Genomic DNA, 23,731 nt, shown 5'->3' with positions numbered 1-23,731 from the left:
TAATCAATTTCTTGGGTAATATATAATTTAAATATTAATGATAAATAAATAACACATCTCAGAATGCCGTCATCTTTAAGTCACTACCGTGCCAATCTGCCAAACTGGCCACCGACCACAATTAATTACGCTATATATGTTTCTATATAGCGTTAGTGGCTATAACATTTTTATTAATATCAGCAGGCCCATGGATTTTTGTATATACCTTTGCCTGCATGGGGGACACATACCCTGAAAAGGACAACCCCTGTTGTCCAGCTCTTTGTCCCAGGATATTGGTTTAAACAAACACACCCACTAAACCTGGCCGGAGTACACCCGTTTTACACAAAAAGCGCCACTTTTGCATGGGCCAGAATTACCACAAACAAGTCTTAAGTTACACATGTTTACAAACTACATGCTCTCCCCTGTCAACTTCAGTCAAATAGTTGCCACTTCAAAGCTGTCTGCCATGAAATAATCACAGTCAAACAGCAGACTACTTGCGCGGACAAATGGGAAGATAACTGTGATCTGTGGCCAACTAGCAAAACGATTAGTATTCCTACAGAATCAAAATTAGGCCGAATGTACGAAGCCTGTTTTCTTAAACGCAGGTGTTAGTATTGGTACGCGTGGAAGACATCAACAGGCTTTGTAAACTCGGGGGAGGGGGAGAGCGGGAATTTCCCCAGTTGTAAAGCGCTCGCCTAATGCGCGGTCGATGTGGGATCGATCACCGTCGGTGGCACCATTAGACAATTTCTCATTCCGGCAAGTCCACCACGACTGGTATATAAAAGGCTATGGTATGTGCTATCCTGTGTGGGAAAGCGCATATAAAAGATTCCTTGTTACTAACAGGAAAAATGTAGCGGGTTTCCTCTCTAAGACTAAATGTCAATATTACCAAATGTTTGACACCCAATAGCCGATGATTAATAAATCAATGTGCTCTAGTGGTGTCGTTAAACAAAACAAACTTTCTTTACTTTTGTGAATTCGGCCCCTTGTTATTATTCGTTTAGACCGGCCTCGATTTCGTAGTGGTTAGGTCATCGGTCCACAGGCTGGTAGGTACTGGGTTCGGATCCCACTCGAGGCATGGGATTTTTAATCCAGATACCGACTCCAAACCCTGAGAGTTCTCCGCAAGGCTCAGTGGGTAGGTGTAAACCACTTGCACCGACCAGTGATCCATAACTGGTTCAACAAAGGCCATGGTTTGTGCTATCCTGCTTGTGGGAAGCGCAAATAAAAGATTCCTTGCTGCTAATCGGAAAGAGTAGCCCATGTAGTGGCAACAGCGGGTTTTCTCTCAAAATCTGTGTGGTCCTTAACCATATGTCTGACGCCATATAACCGTAAAATAAATTTAAAATGTGTTGAGTGCGTAGTTAAATAAAACATTTCTTTCTTTGTTTATTCGTAACAGTAGGCCTAATGTTGTGTCTGTAAAACCTCTCTGACAATACACACTATAGACCCCATATGCAGTGCACAGCAATATAAGCGAAACAGTATTATGGACGTTTATTTGATTACAAATTCATTGCATGTCACATGTTTATTACCTGCAGTCTGTCGTCGCCAGGCCTATAACGGTAAGTGATCCTACCCCATGAATAATGCAGGGGCGTAGGCTAGGGGGTCGGGGGGTTCGAACGAACCCAACCCTCACACACACACCCCACCCCCACTGAAGCAAATGGTCCGCTTTCAGAACTAATACACATAGGTACATACGGAGTTTCTGGTGGCGTAAAAACAAAATAGAAAAAGGGTCCACTGGGCTACCTCACCTTCTCCTCTGTTACAAATCTATATGTAATTACAAGTAAAATACAGGTAAATAACAGGTAAAAACATACAGGTAAAAGTACAGGTAAAAAGTACAGGTAAAATAACAGGTAAAATCACGGGTGAAAGAAAATGGTATTTTGTTTCACTTACCTTTTTAAGAAAAACACGAAATTGCTACGCCAACTGCGAGCTTTAGACTACCGTCAACTCGAATACAAAAATAAGCACGACGCTGTAAACAACATGAGTTACCCGACAGGTAAGCCAGGTGCTACAGGTAAAAAAAAACAGCGTCTCCAGGTGAGCGAGGCAGACAGAATGTTACCTTACAGGTTGAGCCAGACTCGGTCTCATGAACTAAAGCGTTGGCGTTGTTGTAGCAAGAGCGCTGACAAAGTTTCGTACGGGAGAGAAAGAGAAGCAGGGAGAATAGCGAGAGTTATTGATTTTTATTGTTATTATTGGTAGAGCTTATTAATGCCATGGCACGGATCTGTACAAGCAAAGGGAGAATGCATTTGTTACAGGAGACAGTTAAAGGTGCAAAGTCGGTATCTTTTTTTACCTGCCTTTGTTACAGGAGACAGTTAAAGGTGCAAAGTCGGTATCTTTTTACCTGTCATTGTTACAAAAGATAGTTAAAGGGGCAAGGTCGATATCGTTTTTACCTGCCTTTGTTACAGCAGAGAGGTAAAGGTGCAATGTCGGTATCTTTTTTACCTGCCTTTGTTACAGAAAAAAAATTAAAGGTGCAAAGTCGGTTTCTTTTTTTACCTGCCTTTGTTACAGGAGACAGTTAATGGTGCACAATTGGGTTTCTTTTTTACCTGCCTTTGTTACAGCAGACAGTTAAAGGTGCACAATTGGGTTTCTTTTTTACCTGCCTTTGTTACAGCAGACAGTTAAAGGTGCACAATTGGGTTTCTTTTTTACCTGCCTTTGTTACAGCAGACAGTTAAAGGTGCACAATTGGGTTTCTTTTTTACCTGCCTTTGTTACAGGAGACAGTTTAAAGGTGCACAATTGGGTTTATTTTTTACCTGCCTTTGTTACAGCAGGGGCGGGACGTAGCCCAATGTTAAAGCGCTCGCTTGATGTAACAAACTCATGTTACAGCAGTCAGTTAAAGATGCAAAACTCCGTATCTTTGTACCTGTCATTGTTACAGCAGCCAGTTAAAGATGCAAAACTCCGTATCTTTGTACCTGTCATTGTTACAGCAGCCAGTTAAAGATGCAAAACTCCGTATCTTTGTACCTGTCATTGTAATAGGAGACAGATAAAGATGCAAAACTCCGTATCTTTGTACCTGTCATTGTTACAGCAGCCAGTTAAAGATGCAAAACTCCGTATCTTTGTATCTGTCATTGTTACAGGAGACAGATGAAGATGCAAAACTCCGTATCTTTGTACCTGTCATTGTTACAACAGCCAGTTAAAGATGCAAAACTCCGTATCTTTGTACTTGTCATTGTTACAGGAGACAGATAAAGATGCAAAACTCCGTATCTTTGTACTTGTCATTGTTACAGGAGACAGTTAAAGATGCAAAACTCCGTATCTTTGTACCTGTCATTGTTACAGGAGACAGATAAAGATGCAAAACTCCGTATCTTTGTACCTGGCATTGTTACAGCAGCCAGTTAAAGATGCAAAACTCCGTATCTTTGTACCTGTCATTGTTACAGCAGTCAGTTAAAGATGCAAAACTCCGTCATTGTTACAGCATTCAGTTAAAGATGCAAAACTCCATATCTTTGTACCTGTCATTGTTACAGCAGCCAGTTAAAGATGCAAAATCCCTATCTTTGTACCTGTCATTGTTACAGCAGCCAGTTAAAGATGCAAAATCCCTATCTTTGTACCTGTCATTGTTACAGCAGCCAGTTAAAGATGCAAAACTCCGTATCTTTGTACCTGTCATTGTTACAGGAGACAGATAAAGATGCAAAACTCCGTATCTTTGTACCTGTCATTGTTACAGCAGCCAGTTAAAGATGCAAAACTCCGTATCTTTGTACCTGTCATTGTTACAGGAGACAGATAAAGATGCAAAACTCCGTATCTTTGTACCTGTCATTGTTACAGCAGCCAGTTAAAGATGTAAAACTCCGTATCTTTGTACCTGTCATTGTTACAGCAGCCAGTTAAAGATGTAAAACTCCGTATCTTTGTACCTGTCATTGTTACAGGAGACAGATAAAGATGCAAAACTCCGTATCTTTGTACCTGGCATTGTTACAGCAGCCAGTTAAAGGTGCAAAACTCCGTATCTTTGTACCTGTCATTGTTACAGCAGCCAGTTAAAGGTGCAAAACTCCGTATCTTTGTACCTGTCATTGTTACAGGAGACAGATAAAGATGCAAAACTCCGTATCTTTGTACCTGTCATTGTTACAGCAACCAGTTAAAGGTGCAAAACTCCGTATCTTTGTACCTGTCATTGTTACAGGAGACAGATAAAGATGCAAAACTCCGTATCGTTGTACCTGTCATTGTTACAGCAGCCAGTTAAAGGTGCAAAACTCCGTATCTTTGTACCTGTCATTGTTACAGCAGCCAGTTAAAGATGCAAAACTCCGTATCTTTGTACCTGTCATTGTTACAGGAGACAGATAAAGATGCAAAACTCCGTATCTTTGTACCTGTCATTGTTACAGGAGACAGATAAAGATGCAAAACTCCGTATCTTTTTACCTGTCATTGTTACAGGAGACAGATAAAGATGCAAAACTCCGTATCTTTTTACCTGTCATTGTTACAGAAGACAGATAAAGGTGTAAACTCGTTATATTGTTACCTGTCATTGTTACAGCAGACAGATAAAGGTGTATACTTGTTATATTTTTACCTGTCATTGTTACAGCAGACAGATAAAGGTGTAAACTCGTTATATTTTTACCTGTCATTGTTACAGCAGACAGATAAAGGTGTAAACTTGTTATATTTTTACCTGTTACTGTTACAGCAGACAGATAAAGGTGTAAACTCGTTATATTTTTACCTGACATTGTTACAGCAGACAGATAAAGGTGTAAACTCTTTATATTTCTATTTTATTTTATTAAATGCATGCACGTACGTGAGCAAACATACACACAAAACACACACACGCACGCACACACACAAACTAGCAACACAAACACCACACAAAGCAAAAAACACGTACATACACACAGACTTGCATATATGCAAACACACATAAACACAGATATAGATACGGTCACATATAAACACATTTGCACAAATATATACACATACACGCACACAGTGTGAACACACAAACACTCATATACACAGGTACGCACACACATACGTGTAATCAATGGTATTCACACGTGCAAGATACATCCTACAGAATCATGAGGCCACATATACACACTTTTTCATAAGTGTATACACCGAAGGAAACGTTTTATTTAACAACGCACACAACACATTTTATTTACGATTATATGGCGTCAGACATATGGTTAAGGACCACACAGATATTGAGAGAGGAAACACGCTGTCGCAACTTCATGGGCTACTCTTTTCGATTAGCAGCAAGGGATCTTTTATGTGCACCATCCCACAGACAGGGTAGTACATACCACGGCCTGTGATATATCAGTCGTGGTACACTAGCTGGAACGAGAAATAGCCCAATGGGCCCACCGACGGTTATCGATGCCAGACTGACCGGGCATCGAGCGAGCGCTTTAACATCGGGCTACGTCCCGCTCCGACATATGGTTAAGGACCACACATAATATATTGAGAGAGAGGAAACACGCTGTCGCAACTTCATGGGATACTCTTTTCGATTAGCAGCAAGGGATCTTTTATATGCACTATCCCACAGACAGGATAACACATACCACGGTCTTTGATACTAGTATACCAGTCGTGGTGCACTGGCTTGGAGCGAGAAATAGTTCAGTGGGCCCACCGACGGGAATCGATCCCAGACCGACCGCGCATTGAGCGAACGCTTTACCACTGGGATACGTCCCGTCCACTAAAGTGTATAGCCTACACACACGCGCACACATGGACACGCACACGCGCACACATGGACACGCACTCGTATAGATTAACGACAAATCTACATACTAGTATATACATATAAGCTGCAGCCTACGGAAGATGTTCGCGTTAAAATGTAATTAAGATAATTACTGACGGATGAGGAAGATAGATGACCTGCCGGATGACAACAACAAGGTAAGTGCTTACACATCCCAAGGTCGCCGGTCTATCGATTTGAAACGAGACGTGTTGATCACACTCGCTATTAAAGTCACAGGTCCTAGTTTCAACTCAACACATTTTATTTACGGTTATATGGCGTCGGACATATTATGGTTAAGGACTACACAGATATTGAGAGAGAAAACCCGCTGTCGCCACTTCACGGGCTACTCTTTTTCGATTAGCAGCAAGGGATCTTTTATACGCACCATCCCGCAGACCGGATAGCACATACCATGGCCTTTGTTGCACCAGTTGTGGAGCACTGGCTGTAACGTGTTCAGAAGGGCGTCGCACATGTGGTTATATGGAGCACTCAGATAATATCCATGGGCTACTCTTTTTCAGTTCAGCAGCATGGAAGGAAGGAAATGTTTCATTTAACGACGCACTCAACACAGGATAGCACATACCACGGCCTTTGTTATGTCAGTTGTGGTGCACTGGCTGGAACGAGAAATAGCCCAATGGGCCCACCAACAGGAATCGATCCCAGACCGACTGCGCCTCAAGCGAGCGCTGTACCACCGAGCTACGTCCCGTTCCGCCCCCTAGAACCACTAGGATGACCAGATACATTTCTGATGTACGGAAGTGGATAATCTACCTAGCAAAATGTAAGCAATGTCTGATTTCAATAATCAGAAATGACTCCATTAGTGAACAATACGCGATAGTGTTTAAAAACACAGGGTCTGCCAGGCGGACAATGGACTTCATCCTGAATGCGGGGGCGGGACATAGCCCAGTGGTAAAGCGTTCGCTTGATGCGCCCTCGATCTAGGATCGATTCCCTTCGGTGGGCCCATTGGGCTATTTCTCGTTTCAAAGACCGTGGTATGTACTACCCTGTCTGTGAGATGGTGCATATGAAAGATCCCTTGCTATTAATTGATAAAGAATAGCCCAAGGAGTGGAGACAGCGGGTTTTCTCTCTCAATATCTGTGTGGTTCTTAACCATAATATGTCTGACGCCATATAACCGTAAATACAATGTGCTTAGTTCGTCGTTAAATAAAATATGTCCTTCCTTCCTCACTTCATCCTGAAACTGAATATGGCTCCGAGACGGCAATTAATTACACTATGATTTCCCACATAGCCACAATGGCTGTAGCAGTTTTATTTATTTCACTAGGCCACTGGCATTTTGTAAGAAACTTTTAACTGCCTGAGAACAACGAACACTCAAAAGGAGTAGAAGACCCATGGGCCGAGTTCAACTCGACCCGAGCAGAAAAACGTCAGCGAGACTGGTTTATGTGCTTCACGGTAAATCAAATGGCCATGTCGGGAACCAATCAAATAGTTCGTGAACCTTAACTGGCTTAATTTGGGGAAACTGTCCAGATGTTGTTGTTGTTGGTTGTTGTTGTACAGTATACAGTATACCACCACACCCATCACAGCATACCGCCACACGTCATCACAGTATAGGGCCTACCGACACACCCATCACAGCATACCGGCACACGCCATCATAGCATACCGCCACACCCATCACAGCATACCGTCACACGCCATCACAGCATACCGCCACACCCTTCACAGCATACCGCCACACCCATTACGCCAATACCAAACTGCTTTCCTAATTATCATGTGAAAAGTTGTTTGCATTATGCTTGGCACAGTCGCGTCGACATTATTCGGTGTGCAGTGCGGCATCACGGCATAAATGTATCGACATTTGCATATAATTGCAGGCTTTGCTATGACACAATCTCCACTTTTGCCCTGATTAGACAGATTAAGCTAGTGTGTGCAGATGCACTTTTTCAGTCTACTGCCGACTTGCCATATACGAGAAGGCGTCAATCGGTACGTGTGTGCCAAGCATTAGTAAATCAGGTAATGATTTTTTTCAAAAATAACGACAATTTTAATGAAGATAGTAAAGAAAACAACAGTGTACAGTTCTTCAGTAAATACCATAACTACTAAATTACCAGGCTACTGACGTAGATTATGCATGTTTTTCTGACACTTTTTCTCATATTGCCACGTGACGTAGCTGTTATACTATTTCCATGACAACAAACGAAAGTCCAATAAGCAAAAACGGAAATTTGACTTTGGTAATACTATAAATGGTTTCCATGACTGTCTGTTAAGGCACCGTCACACTGCACGAGCATGCATACATTGTTTTGTACATTGTTGCATACATCTATTTTCGTGTGACGGTCCCTTTATTCTTACGTTACGAGCTTTCTATTAAAGCTTTTGTTTAGCAACATCACTAGAACACATTGATTTGTTAGTGATCGGCTATTGGATGTCAAACATTTTGTTATTTAGAGAGGAAACCCGCTACATTTTTCCATTAGTCGCAGAGGGATCTTTTATATGCTACATCCCATAGACAGGACAGCACATACCACGACCGTTGATATACCAGTCGTGGTGCACTGGCTGAAACGAGAAAGATCCCGACAGGGCTCGATCCCAGATTCCCCGCGCATCAAGCGAATGCTTTACCAGAGGGCTACGTCCCGCCCCGCGTTTTGTAGTAACGACTTGTAATTTGTCTGGGGCCGTCACCGGATGTTGGAACTGTCGTAGCCTGGCGCGCTATATATCTTGGTATGACCAATGAACTAGTCTAAGATAATAAAATTGTTTTATCATATAATTAAAGTTATGACTGCAAATTAAGCAATTATAGACCTATGTCTAAGACGTTAAGTAACAAAGAAATAGGTCGTTCGTGTAAAAAGGATGACTGGTATAACCATTCGCAGTATACAGTCGCAATTTAAATGCTATTAAAGAAATGCGTTGTAATGAATAGGCTACGTGCTACAATCTTGAAGTTTTATGAAGTTTTACGAATAATATAGAGCGACCCCCAAAATTAAGACATTAACAGAACACAGGAATTTGATGATTTTCTTTAGTTATCAGAGGCGGATCTAAGGTGAGGGGGAGGCGGACGCAGGGGCACGCCTGCCCCCTAAATTTTGCGACAGTTATAATTTTATTATATATTAATTTTCACCTCTCTCCAAACCTCCGCCTCATGTCATTGGGTCTCTCCCCCTCCCCCCCCCCCCCCCACAAATGAATTTTCTGGATCCGCCACTGGTTATGTTAGCTCAATTTGTCGCTTTAAATAGCAGTAGCAAATTCCGGACGTAGCCCAGTGGTAAAGCGCTCGTTCGATGTATGGTCGGTCTGGGATCGATCACCGTCGGTGGGCCCATTGGGCTATTTCTCGTTCCAGCCAGTGCACCACGACTGATATATCAAAGGTCGTGGTATGTACTACTATGTCTATGGAATGGTGCATATAAAAGATCCCTTGCTGCTAATCGAAAAGAGTAGCCCATAAAGTTTCGACAGCGGGTTTCCTCTCTCAATATCTGTGTGGTCCTTAACCGTATGTCCGATGCCATATAACCGTAAATAAAATGTGTTGAGTGCATCGTTAAATAAAACATTTCTTTCTTTCTTTCTTTTCCGGCGCCTGTCTCAGGCAGTGTTATAATAGTGACTATAGTAACTAGTGGAAAGACATTGCGTCATAGGATTTAGTGACGTCACAGAGCTCGTCAATTTTAACATGTTTTGCAGGAAATTATAAGTATACATAGCCCCACTGAAATAAAGGAAATAAGAATATGCAGAAGAATATAAGAATATTGAACTCCTAGTATTGTCAAGAGAAATGGGAAGTGTCACGAAAAAACAAAACTGTGTGACTGGTTGAAATAGTTAAATGTTAAAACTCACCTGAGATGGCTATTTTAATCCGCAGTTGTCACGTGTCTGTTAGTATTACAATAGCCAACTGGATTTCTCATATAGGGTCTCACTACACAGATGTCATCTGCCATTGAAACCCATGTTAAACTGCCCAACTTCAAGTGAAGATTGCCCATAGAACGGGTTCTTGTTGGCACTAACAACATACACCATTGCGAACATACATTATATAAGCATTTATATTCATTCCAAAATTGTGAACATTTCCTTCTCAGTTTTTTGCTATATGACCGCATCCGGCTGTAGTACCGGTCCGAACAGGTGGTTCATAAACCGATTCACTCCGGCTGTCACTTGCACTATATACCCATGTCCCAAAAGGTCGATTAACAATATTACAAAATAACATGGGCAAAATACAGCCAGAAGGCTTACCATTAAACATACATATTGTTTTAATTCTTCACCATTTCCTAGAAGTGAATATGTGAACCATAAAATGTGCCACAATTAGGAACTATAGTGGACCGTGATCAATGAACTCTCACCCGGAAGTCATCTGTGTAGTGAGACATAGATCTGTCAGTTGAGTGACGTCATTTAAAAAAAAATCCTTAATATGATAATTAGCATTTAATAAAACACCAAAAATGACGTCACTGTGTTGCCACGAGTCTATTAGTATTACAATAGCCAACTAGATTTCTCATTTAGATCTGTCAGTGAGTGACGTCATTATAAAAAAAAACACTTAATATTATAATAATTAACGTTCAGTAAAACGCCAAAAATTACGTCATTGTGTAAAATAAAATAAAAATATTAGTAGATCATGTTAAAGTTACAATATCGAAGATGCCATTATTATTTAACTCATGGGCTACCATTTTTTATCAGAGTAAAAACGTGTAGAGGAAACCCTGCATTTTTCCATTAGCAGCAAGGGATATTGTGTGTGCACTTTCTGAGACAGGGCAGCACATACTACGTCCTTTGGTATACCAGTCGTGTGGCATTCGTTAGGATTAAAAAGAAAAATTAAAATCTGCAAAATAGGTCTATTGAAGGGATTCGATCCTTCGACTGAAGCTTACCAGGCGAGTTCTCTACCGACTGAGCTAGATTCTGGCCCTTGGTTGAATGAAATGTTGCACAGATAAGGGAATGAATGAATTAATGAATGAATGAATGAATGGATGAATGAATGAATGAATGAATGTTTAATGACAACCCAGCACGAAAAATACATCGGCTATTGGGTGTCGAACTATAACGACGCACTCAACGCATTTTATTTACGGTTATATGGCGTCGGACATATGGTTAAGAACCACACAGATATTGAGAGAGGAAACCCGCCGTCGCCACTTTATGGGCTACTCTTTTCGATTAGCAGCAAGGGATCTTTTATAAGGATAACACATACCACGGCCTTTGATATACCAGTCGTGGTGCACTGGCTGGACCTAGAAATAACCAATGGGTCCACCGACGGGAATCGATCCCAGACCGACCACGCATCAAGCTAACGTTTTACCACTGGGCTATGTCCCGCCCTGCATAGATAAGGGATGACATTAGATTTGGTCAGATCTATTTTGGAATACCTAAAGATCTCAAAAGAGTTACACTCATCATGTTTATCTTTGTGAGGGCGGGAGATAGCGCGGTCGTAAATCGCTCGCCCGAATCGATTCCCGTTGGTGAGCCTACTGGGCTATTTCTCGTTCCATTCAGTGCTTCACAGCTGGTGTTCCAAAGGCCGTGGTATGTGACATCTTGTCTATGGGATGGCGCATATAAAAGATCCCTTGATGCTAATCAAAATGGGTAGCCCGTGGAGGGGCGACAGCGGGTTTCCTCTCTAATTATATATGTGGTCCTTAACAATGTCTAATGCCAAATAACCGTAATTAAAATGTGTTGAGTGCGTCGCTTTAAGAAAACATTTCTTTCTTTCTTTCTGTCTTTCTTCCCATCGTCTTTTACCATGTCACATTGATATACTGAACATCGTACCTATGGTTAAGGACTACGCAGATAATGAGAGAAGAAACACGCTACCCCCACTACGCTGGTTTTATTGGTTTATTGAGATATCGCATACGCAAGTTATTATACTGGATTTTTTAGTTTTTTTAAGTTTGTTCTGCTTAACGACACCATAAGAGCACATTGATTTTTGTTTTAATCATCGGCTATTGGATGTCAGACATAACAGTGTTCTTGCTAGCTGAAAACTAATGGAGGACAGCCGCGCGACACCTACCCATACACTTGGAAAAACCTCCAACAAAAAACTCACCCAATCGAAAAGCAAAAAGGAAAAGAAACAAAAAAAGTGGTACTGTATTTGGTCAGATCTATTTACGGATATCTGAAGTCGAAGACGCCCGTAAAATCCGATTTGAGTTAGTCTGACCTCGGCTATCTTTGAGAGACGGACCACCTGTCGGTAGACACACACACCTACACACCTACACATGGACAACAGGTAGACCACGTGACACTCTGTCTCTCTTTCTCTGTGTGTGATATCCCATACAAGTCCTACTGTTCACCATGATGTGGTTTGGCGTTCTCTTCCTTTCAGCGGTGGTGGCGCAGATCGAATGGCCATGGACGGTAAGTACCAGAGGAAGGAAGGAAATGGGGTTTTTTAACGACGCACTCAGCACATTTTATTTACGGTTATTTGGCGTCGGACATATGGTTAAGGACCACATAGATATTGAGGGAGGAAACCCGCTGTCGCCACTTCATGGGCTACTCTTTTCGATTAGCAGCCAGGGCTCTTTTATATGTACCATCCCGTAGACAGGATAGTACATACCACGGCCTTTGATGTGCCAGTCGTGGTGCACTGGCTGGAGAGAGAAATAGCCCAATGGGCCCACCGACGGGGATCGATCCCAAACCGACCGCGCATCAAGCGAGCGCTTTACCACTGGGTTATGTCTCGCCCTGTAAGTACCAGAGATGCGCAGTATAACCGGTATACCGCAGTATAACCGGTATACCGCAGTATAAATTTTAAACAATACGTTTCGCGATAATTTTCTAACGTACCGGCATATTGCGCAGGGCTTCTAGGATTAAAAAAAAGAAATTCCACTAGCCATGGGATCAGTGATTTTTAAACTTTACTAGCCACGATTGAAAATGAACTAGCCCTACTTTACATTAAGTTAATATAATTTTACTAAATAATAGTTATAATCAGATATGTTACCTAAAGAGGGAGATAGAAAGAAAAAACACTAACATTGGGGGGTAGGGTGGGGTGGGGTCAGGATATTCATATTTACAAAATAGACTTAACTGCAACAGTTGACTCTTCTTCTTCTTTTTTTCACTAGCCGTCGGGCATGGTAATAGTAGTTATTTACTAGCCCAATATTGAATATCACAAGCCATGGGGCTACCACAATCTAGAAGCCCTGTGTTGTGCTTATGTATTTTGTACACAAACAACCAGTTTTAAGCGGCAGTATCCGGAATATTTTTATTATTTAAGCATATAGAACAGAAAATCCAATTACGTTTAGTGGAATATATGACGCCGCACTCCGCATTGGTTTCACTACGATGGCTTATCCAGGTCAAAAACAAAGCCAGTATTTCGAAAGTGGGACACTTTTGACGGGCTCCTACCGATCTCGGTTTTCATTGGCTTATCATAAGTGTGGAATTCCCCAACAAGAGATCACGTGAGATTTCGCAATTTTTTAACAAACTTAACTGTCTTGATTGAGGGGTCGTCTCATATCTCCAAAACATATTTATATCCAAAGATTTGCCTTGAAATTTTTACATTGGCCAGCTGTTGGCATACGCGTTACTAATTACGTAACGCTTTAGTGGAAGAGGAAAAGGGTACTGTGTTCGATTTACGTAACATTTTCAAGACTATATGTTATTTTTATTCATTACTTAGACCTAAAAAGGTGGGTTTTTTGGAAATGACCGGTCAGACGAATCAAGCGTATACTTTTGACGATCTCCGTTCATAGCGAAAACACACGAGTTTTTTAAAAGTGCATTTGAGCTTGTACATGACGTTATAATATGGTAACCAGATAATGTAACTTTAAGAAAAGAAAGAATAGCTATACTTGTTAGTAATGAATCTTGACTGACTGGTGTATCATTTTATTAAATTGTACCAAATGTACGTGAAATTAGAGCACTTTATAACTTCTAATAATTAAGAATTGGTCTTCGCAATATATTGTGGTGCGTATCGCAATTCAGGTTCATGTGCTAAAATATATCGCAATAGAAAAACATTGGCAACACCCATCATTAGTAAATACTGACAAAGCGTATACTATTCATAACTGGCCGGACGTGTGTGTCTGTATGTGTGTGTGTGTGTGTGTGTGTGTGTGTGTGTGTGTGTGTGTGTGTGTGTCTGTGTGTGTGTGTCTGTGTGTTTATATGTGTATGTGTGTGTGTGTGTCTGTGTGCGTGTGTGTGTGTGTCTGTGTGTGTGTGTGTGTGTGCGTGTGTGTATGTATGTATGTGTGTTAATGTGTGTGTGTGTATGTATGTGTGTGTGTGTGTCTGTGTGTGTATATGTGTGTTAATGTGTGTGCGTGTGCGTGTGCATATATATTTATGTTACTTTAGCTATTATGCTAATGGTAATATTGATTAAAAAGTTTGGTTTGTTTAACGACACCACTAGAGCACATTAATTCATTAATCATCGGCTATTTGATGTCAAACATTTGGTAATTTTGACTCGTAGTCATCAGAGGAAACCCGCTAAAAAAAATTCTAATGCAACAAGGGATCTTTTATATGCATTTTCCCACAGACAGGATAGCACATCGCTATTTCTCGTTCCAGCCAGTGCACCACGACTGGTATATCTATGGCCGTGGTATGTGCTATCCTGTCTGTGGGAAAGTGCATATAAAAGATCCCTTGTTGCATTAGAAAAAAATGTAGCGGGTTTCCTCTGATGACTACGTGTCAAAATTACCAAATGTTTGACATCCAATAGCCGACGATTAATTAATCACTGTGCTCTAGTGGAGTTGTTAAACAAAACAAACTTTGTCATTGTTTTTTTGTCTTCTTTCGTTTTTTTTTGGTCTTTTTAGTACTCTTTTGTTGATGTTGTTTGTTGTTGTTGGGGGGGAGAGGAGTTTGTGGTGGGGGGGGGTCTTCGAGTTCGGTCTTGTCAATATTGTTTCTTTTCAGCCAAATGAAAGTGACCTTGACCTTGGCGATCTAGCCGACCTTCACAATATTCACAAACTTGTGTCAATCCTTGAAGACCGCCAGCATGTGAGTTTATATGCATACATACATACATACATACATATATACAAGTATATATATATATATATAAAGAAAGATAGATAGATAGACAGACGGACGGACTGGTGGATAGATGAATGATAGATAGAGACAGAGACAGACAGAGATAGACCAGACAAACAGACAGAGAGAGGGGGAGAGAGAGAGAGAGAGAGAGAGAGAGAGAGAGAGAGAGAGAGAGAGAGAGAGAGAGAGAGACAGAGAGAGACAGAGACAGAGAGAGAGACAGACATACAGAGAGAGAGAGAGAGAGAGAGAGAGAGAGAGAGAGAGAGAGAGAGAGAGAGAGAGAGAGACAGACAGACAGAGAGACAGAGAGACAGACAGACAGAGGGAGAGAGGGAGAGAGACAGAGAGAGAGAGAGAGAGAGAGAGAGAGAGAGGAGAGAGAGAGAGAGAGAGAGAGAGATGTCATAGACAGATAGACAGATAGACAGATAGACAGATAGACAGACAGCCGATAGGTGATAAATGTGCAGATAGATTGCTGTATAGAGGATCATGCTCCTTTAATCTTCCTCTCGTTCCTGGCAGCACACGTTGGCGCTGAAGGATCTCACAACTCACGTCTGCTACCTCATAGACATGCAGACGTCACACATGACGACACAGGAGATCCTCAACGACATCAAGGTCAGTAGCCATAGCATTGCTATGAATCTGCGCAACCTGGCATCCTATTATAATCAGACATGTTCAGACGTGAAATCATTCACTTGTGTGCAGTTCCTCATTATCCATCTCCTGCTGTTCCCCGTTATTCGCTTCTTCATCCATCCCTCCTCCTTTTTCCACCGCCTCCCTCTTCCTCCTCCTCCTCCTCCTTCTTCTTCTCGTCCTTGTCCTTCTCTTATGTCTCCTCCTCCTTTCTTCTTCTTCTCCTTTTTCTTCCTCCCCTTCTCTCTCTCTCTCTCTCTCTCTCTCTCTCTCTCTCTCTCTCTCTCTCTCTCTCTCTCTCTCTCTCTCTCTCTCTCTCTCTCCTTTCTTTTCCTCATTCATCTCGGACGTCTTCCATGCGTCTCCATTTGTCTTGGACGACCTGTAGCTCTGTGGTACAGTCCTCGCCTCAAATGCGATCGGTCGCAGGGTTGTTTCCTCTCTGAGGACTCGAGTGTATGCACATCTCTCTCTCTCTCTCTCTCTCTCTCTCTCTCTCTCTCTCTCTCTCTCTCTCTCTCTCTCTCTCTCTCTCTCTCTCTCTCTCTCTCTCTCTCTCTCTCTCTCTCTCTCTCTCTCTCTCTCTCTCTCTCTCTCTCTCTCTCTCTCTCTCTCATTTCTTTGTCTATCGAGCATTTTTTAAACTAACCATATCTCAAACACCAAACGTGCTGGGATGTCGTTAAACAAACATTCCTTTCCTTTCCTTTTCTATCCATGCTTTTTGTCACGCCTCCTCGCAAAATTCCATTCACTGGTTTCTTCGCTGTCCCTTTTTCTGTCTCTCCAAAAAAACGAAACGTAGACGTGTTTTCCTTTAATTGACAGCTGTCATATAAAATGATTATGGCGTCATCACAGTGTTAACAATAGTTCTGAGACGAATTGTGAATGTTTAATTCCGTAGAAATAGTTTGTGTGACAGGAATACTGCTAGTATCAGACTACCAACTGCCACAACAAGGTTGGCCAACTTTCTGCTCTCACAACTTCTACGACTGTCCAGTTGCTAGTCTGAGCGCTCTTACAACTTGATTCTCGTCGTATAACCCATTAGTTATTAATGTTAGAGCACGCGTCGTAAGTCGGGAGTTACAACGCAACAAATTACAACGTAACCGTCGAGTTGACCAACTGTCTGCTGGCAGTTGGTAGTCTAATCCTAGAATTAGAAAACTAAAATTCAATCTTCTTCGTTCAGAACATTTACTATTTATTGATCAATCAATCCCTTACAAGGAAATAAGATGTTAATGTCACTGTTTTATGCTAACATACAGTGATTTATATTGTAGTAAATCATGATAATTAACATAATTACCGCCAGCTAATGTACAATGACTTAAAGGGACATTCCCGAGTTTGCTGCATTGTAAGATGTTTCCGACTAATAAAATATTTCTACGATTAAATTTACATATTAAATATAGTTTCTTGTTTTGAATATCAGTGTCTGTATATCCAATGTGTTTTTGGTCGTCTTAATATTTGTAAGAAGCCCAAACTGGATTTTGTCTTCAAATAATTTCGTACGTATGAAAAATATCTTTTTTAGGAAATAAAATGAAATTTAACCTAGTACAAATATTAGAACGATCAGAAACACGTTTAATATACAGCCACTAATATTTTATGCAGAAAAATATATTTGATATGTAATTACAGTTGTGAAAAAGTCTCTGTTAGTCGATAACATCTTAGAAATTGCAGCAAACTCAGGAATATCCCTTTAAAACACTATAAAAGGAATATTCACCGAAAGCATAGTCATGCCAACAATGCGGGATTGAGTGTAATGCTAGGCTGAGAAAACTATCAACTGCCACGACGAAGTTGGCCAATTCGACTGTTGCTCTGTACTTTTCTCAACTCCCGATATATGATGAAGAGAGAGGGAAATGTTTTGTTTAAGGACGCACTCAACACATTTTATTTACGGTTATATGGCGTCGGACATATGGTTAAGGACCACACAGATATTGAGAGAGGAAACCCACTGTCGCCACTTCATGGGCGGCTCTTTTCGATTAGCAGCAAGGCATCTTTAATATGCATCATCCCATAGACAGGATAGCATATACCACGGCCTTTTATATACCAATATATGATGAGTGCGCTCAGACTAACATCTAATCGGTCGTAGGAGTTGTATACGGCGAGAATCGAGTTGTAAGAGCGCTCACAGTGGCGGATCCAGAAAATCTATTTAGGGGGGCCCCAATGACATGAGGCGGAATGCCAAGGGAAATTTGGGGGAGGTTTGAAGTGGGATCGTGAAAATTAATATATAATAAAATTATAACTGTCGCAAAATTTAGGGGAGGGCGGGCCCCTGCCCACCACCCCCTAGATCCGTCTCTGGCTCAGACTATCAATTGCATAGTCTTAAGGTTAATTCATACTTTGATTGCCGACTTGATGCGAAACTGAAATGTCTAAAAAAAAAATATTAGATAAACTAAACAGCGTTGTACGAACGCGCACTAAAATGTAATATGAACTGTGTTAAAATTATACTGAATTGACTGGAAAATGAGGATTAGGTTTGAACAGAAACAGGACTGGGCGAGTCCACTACTCGCCGGTAAGAGTCGGCGGGGAAGTATAAATCTAGGTTTAGAAGTCGAGATCTCAGCGAGTTGGCCAACTCCGTCGTGACGGTTGGTACTTCTGAGCCTATTATAACTAAAATGGCTAACTGTCTGTCTGTCTGTCTGTCTCTCTCTCTCTCTCTCTCTCTCTCTCTCTCTCTCTCTCTCTCTCTCTCTCTCTCTCTCTCTCTCTCTCTCTCTCTCTCTCTGTGTCTCTATCTCTCTTTCTCTTTGTCTCACTCTGTTTATCTCTCCCCCTCTCTCTCCCTCTCTCTCTCTCTCTCTCTCTCTCTCTCTCTCTCTCTCTCTCTCTCTCTCTCTCTCTCTCTCTCTCTCTCTCTCTCTCTCTCTCTCTCTCTCTCTCTGTGATCCATTATTACTGTAATATTTTATAAAATGTCCAATGCTTCTTTGCACAGCTGTATGGTGACCGACTTCTGTCGGTGGAGTTTTATGCACAGTTCCCTCCCATTGACCATGCCGGGCTCACTCAGTTCGGCCATCGAATAAGTCATTACTGCAAACATAACCCGACCATTACGCTTGGCATAAGAAGCAGTAAGTTTTGCGTATTACAAATATATACAGTGAAAGCCCTATAAACCGGACACCCTCTGGATCAAGTAAAATGTCCGGTTTTAAGAGGTATTCGGTTTAGACAGGTTAAGTTCTTTACCGATTTTTAAAAAAAAGGACCGTGAAAAATGTCCGATTTTTAGGGAATTCCGGTTTACAGATTGTCCGGTTTTGAGAGGTTTCACTGTAGTACGTTTGGTGTATTGAAAGAAAGAAAGAAAGAAATATGGCGTCAAACATATGTTTAAGGACCACACAGACTTTGAGAGGAAACCCGCTGTCGCCACTACATGGGCTACTCTTTCCGATTAGCAGCAAGGGATCTTTTATTTGCGCTTCCCACAGGCAGGATAGCACAAACCATGGTCCTTTGTTGAAGCAGTTATGGATCACTGGTCGGTGCAAGTGGTTTACACCTACCCATTGAGCCTTGCGGAGCACTCACTCAGGGTTTGGAGTCGGTATTTGAATTAAAAATCCCATGCCTCGACTGGGATCCGAACCCAGTACCTACCAGCCTGTAGACCGATGGCCTAACCACGATGCCACCGAGGCCGGTTTGGTGTATTGAAAACAAAACCCGACCATTACACTAGGCATAAGAAGCGGTAGGTTTTGCATTCTGCAAAATATAACAGTAACTTTAATATATTGCAAATCTGAAAGTGTATTGCAAATACAGGACTTAACAGTACGTTTAGAGTATTGTAAATTACGTTTTGTGTGTGTGTATATTTATATATATATATATAGTGATAGTGTGTGTGTGTGTGTGCGCGCGCGTGCGTGCGTACGTATGTGCGTGCGTGCGTGTGTGTGTGTGTGCGTGCGTGTTCCTATGAATATTAGCGCTAAAATGTGGGGTTTTCGCGGGTTTGGGTTCTTTTTGTTTTGGTTGTGGGGGTTTTGTGTGGGGGGTTTTGAGGGTGGGGGTGGATTTGTGTCGGGTTTTTTTTTTTTGGGGGGGGTTAATAGTTGTATCAATTCTGTATCAAGTATCATAAAACTGTTTTATTTTTTGTTGTAATTTTCTTTATTTCAGCAATGATCACTCCCCATCCTGTAGGAAATTAAAGTGCAATGCTATGAACACCAAGTTGGAAATGAACTCGTCCGGATACACACCTAGCTACAACACTGAGACAGATCTATGTCACATTATAATATTATAACATATACGGGTACTAAATAACAAAGACATTCGATGTGCTAAATAATTATAATAATAATAATAATAAAGTGCTCCTTTAGTATAGACGGTGATGTGAATTACTCAATAAAATACTGGAAGTTTATGATTTTGTTATTTCCAGTTAACGGGGACGCGGGACGTAGCCCAGTGGTAAAGCACTCGCTTGATGCGCGGTCGGTTTGGGGTCGATCCCCGTCGGTGGGCCCATTGGGCTATTTCTCGTTCCAGCCATAGCGCCACGACTGGTATATTAAAGCCCGTGGTATGTGCTATCCTGTCTGTGGGATGGTGCATATAAAAGATCCCTTGCTGCTAATCGAAAAGAGCAGCCCATGGAGTGGCGACAGCAGGTTTCCTCTCTCAATATCTGTGTGGTCCTTAACAATATGTCCGACGCGATATAACCGTAAATAAAATGTCTTTAGTACGTCGTTAAATAAAACAGTGTGGCTATCCCTCTCTCCAATGTTGCTGCCTCCCTCCCACCCCCCCCCCCCCCCCCCCCTCCCACCCCCCCCCCCCCCCCCACCCCACCCCACCACCCAATATAACATCCTGATTACGCCAATGGAACTAGAGTTGGTGGTTTTAAAAATTATAAATAGTTGTTGTTGTATTATGAGGCAAGAAAAATGCATCACACCTGTTGCGGCTGACTGTCTACAACAACCATATGTATACACAGGATACCCCGATTATCTCCCTTGTGAACATAAACACGTGTATTGTGCAGCATGTCAATAAAGCCAACTTGGTCGTAATCGCAATTGGTGTAAGGTCTGTAAACAGATTTCTCAGGACATGTACAATAAAATTGCGTGGCTGTTAAAAGAGTAGAACATCGTTGTTTCGAACATCATTATATCAAACCTAAAGCTGTAACAATAAACATTCCATATTTGTATTTTTCCACACATCGATCATCATCCTCGATCAACTATAAATTATTTCCTACAAACAGTGACTGCATACGAAGTTATATTTAGCTAATTTTAACACCAGTTCTGGAAAGTGGGGTGGCAGTCATTCTGATGTCGTAACACCTGACTATGGTGCAGAGGAGCGGTCATGAAGTCAAAATATCGTTTGGACTCTGCTTGTGTAGAGATACGATTTTGTCGTTCACATTGGAGCCACGCCCACCTTGTTGCACTTCATCTTGTTGCTGAGCAGGGTCCGGTGGACCCAGGCACTTCTCGGGCCGATCTTGTTGTAGCAGGTAACCGCAAGTGCCGCAAACAAGCCGAAAATCGTGATCATGCCCAATATTGCGCCGGTCTTCTTGAATTCGGTCTCGGAGAGCACCAGAGAGGAAATTCCGAACCCTGTCTTCGGATTACCTGAAGAAGGAAGGACGGAAGGAAATGTTTTATTTAACGACACACTCAACACATTTTAATTACGGTTATATGGCGTCAGACATATGGTTAAGGACCACATAGATATAGAGAAAGGAAACCCGCTGTCGCCACCTCATGGGCTACTCTTTTCGACTAGCAGCAAGGGATCTTTTATATGCACCATCCCACAGACAGGATAGTACATACCACGGCGTTTGTTACACCAGCTTACCTGAAGAAGAAAAAATGTAATAAGAATTGATGAATTAATGGATGCATGGATGGATGGATGGATGGAAGGATGGATGAATTAATAGACTGACGGACGAACGGATGGATGAGTGAGATTACTTGAATGGATCGATGGGTCGACGGATGATAGTATATGAGTACGTGCATGTGTTTTGACGGATGGATGGGTGGTTGGATGGATGGATGGATGGTTGGATGGATGGATGGATGGATGGATGAATAGATTAACGGATCGTAAATGAAAGCATAGAAAGAGGTAGAGGGTGAACCGAATGAACGAATGAGCTCCTGCTAATGAATAAATAAATGAAAGAAAAAAAATTACCCAATGAATCAACGAATGTTTAACAACAACAAGGGTAGGCCTACATCTTTTTGTTTCTTCTTTTAACTTTATTAACGTGTCTATGTCCAAAAAAGGTTCAGGCACGTGGGCCTACGTCATTCCGAGACGCGTTCAACAGGACTACAAGGGAGACTACTCTCATCTATAATTTCAGCCTCTTTTCAGCATTTCCATAAACGGCAAATTTATCATAATTTATGTATTTTATGCTCTAATCTATTCAGGTCCGTAGGAACAATATCTGGAGTTGGGAGAGGACACAATCTCTAGCGGATGTAGGAACAGTCTCTAGTTGGAGGGGACATAAGCTAGATTGTTTATCTTTATTCATAGGCGTACGGGCTCCCATTTTTGTAGGGGTTTGGGGGGAGGGCAGGCCAGCTTTTGCCCGAATTAAACGAAAATGACCGAATCTGGATAACAATATTTATTCATATTAGCATTACTACCAAACAGATACATTACATAGGGTTGCAAACGAATCACTACCCATTTTTACATGGATTACAACTAATTTTGAGGGTATAATGATTGAAATACATGACAAAAAGATCATTTTCGTCCTTAAGAGGGGGCACGCTCCCACCCACCCCCCAGTTCCTACGGGCCTGCTTTCTGTGGACTGGTGTCACGTGCATAATGAAAGATTCCTTGCTGCTGATCGAAACAAGTAGCCAATGGAGAGGCGGCAGCGGGTTTCCGCGTGCACTATATTTATGGTTTGACGCCATTTTTATAACATAGCCCTGTGGTAAAGCGCTCGGTTGTTGCGCGGTCGGTTTGGGATTGATCCCCGTCAGTGGGCCCATTGGGCAACTTCTCGCTCCAGCCAGTGCACCACGACTGGTACATCAAAGGCCGTGGTATGTACTATCCTGTCTATGGGATGGTGCATATAAAGGATCCCTTGCTGCTAATCGAAAAGTGTAACCCATGTAGTGGCGACAGCAAGTTTCCTCCCTCAATATCTGTGTGATCCTTAACCATATGTCCGACGCCATATATCCGTAAATAAAATGTGTTGAGTGCGTCGTTAAATAAACCATTTCCTTCCTTCCATTTTTATAACCGTATACATGTGAAGGGTCCATGGGAATAAAATTTTAGTAAGGTGATAGTTTTGAATTTTAACACTTACAACTCTGCAATCGTGTAATATTTATGCCCATGAAAACATAATTTACCACACTACATTTAACGGCCTACAATAATTATAGGTTTTTAATTTAGTTTGCCATTGTGATCTTGACATAAACGACCGTTATACTACCGACTATCTGTTTGGACATCATAGATTATTCCCGTGGACCTTTCAAATGTGTGTATGTATTTGTTTGTTTGGTCTTGTTTAACGATACCACTAGAACACATTGATTCATTAATCATCGGCTATTGGATGTCAACCATTTGGTAATTATGAACCATAGTCCTAGAGAGGAAACCCGCTACATTTTTTTGTTTCCATTAGTAGCAAGGGGTCTTTGATATGCACCATCCCACAGACAGGATAGTACATTTTGTAGTGTACTGGCTGGAAAGAGAAATAGCCCAATGGCCTCACCGACGGGGATTGGTCCTAGACAGACCGCGCATCAGGGGAGCGCTTTACCACTGGGCTACGTCCAGACTAATCTGTGAATAAATAAAACATTTCTTTCTTCGTCTGAGATCCAATCGTTTGTCAGTGCTCTGTATACAGAGAGGTTCTGGAAAAGC

At 41.7% G+C, this 23,731-nt stretch overlaps 3 protein-coding genes across 4 annotated transcripts in view; 1 reads left to right on the top strand and 2 right to left on the bottom strand.

Annotated features, from left to right (window-relative positions):
• Positions 1–2,137, bottom strand: part of LOC121377331 (tetraspanin-1-like) — a 42,774-nt gene extending 40,637 nt beyond the window's left edge. The window contains exon 1 of one of the 2 annotated variants that reach the window (XM_041505278.1): positions 2,114–2,137. The gene's annotated coding sequence lies outside the window, so the exon portion shown is untranslated. The other variant, XM_041505275.1, reaches the window with a different exon arrangement.
• The window catches only part of LOC121378087, a 41,121-nt gene extending 20,941 nt beyond the window's left edge, over positions 1–20,180 (top strand). The window contains exons 3-9 of the mRNA XM_041506186.1: positions 3,981–4,057; positions 7,778–7,873; positions 12,324–12,355; positions 14,942–15,028; positions 15,596–15,694; positions 18,729–18,867; positions 19,928–20,180. Coding sequence (XP_041362120.1) covers positions 3,981–4,057; positions 7,778–7,873; positions 12,324–12,355; positions 14,942–15,028; positions 15,596–15,694; positions 18,729–18,867; positions 19,928–19,959 — 562 coding nt within the window. The 3' untranslated portion in view covers positions 19,960–20,180. The remainder of the gene's footprint in view (positions 1–3,980; positions 4,058–7,777; positions 7,874–12,323; positions 12,356–14,941; positions 15,029–15,595; positions 15,695–18,728; positions 18,868–19,927) is intronic.
• A 450-nt stretch (positions 20,181–20,630) lies between these two features.
• LOC121377574 (neuropilin and tolloid-like protein 1) overlaps positions 20,631–23,731 on the bottom strand; it is a 29,080-nt gene continuing 25,979 nt past the window's right edge. The window contains exon 6 of the mRNA XM_041505627.1: positions 20,631–21,417. Coding sequence (XP_041361561.1) covers positions 21,200–21,417 — 218 coding nt within the window. The 3' untranslated portion in view covers positions 20,631–21,199. The remainder of the gene's footprint in view (positions 21,418–23,731) is intronic.

This window comes from Gigantopelta aegis, chromosome 7 (assembly GCF_016097555.1).
Source record: "Gigantopelta aegis isolate Gae_Host chromosome 7, Gae_host_genome, whole genome shotgun sequence".
NCBI classification, from domain to species: Eukaryota; Metazoa; Mollusca; class Gastropoda; order Neomphalida; family Peltospiridae; genus Gigantopelta; species Gigantopelta aegis.
Note: the sequence above shows the minus strand (reverse complement) of the source record. Positions and strands in the feature narration are given on the sequence as shown.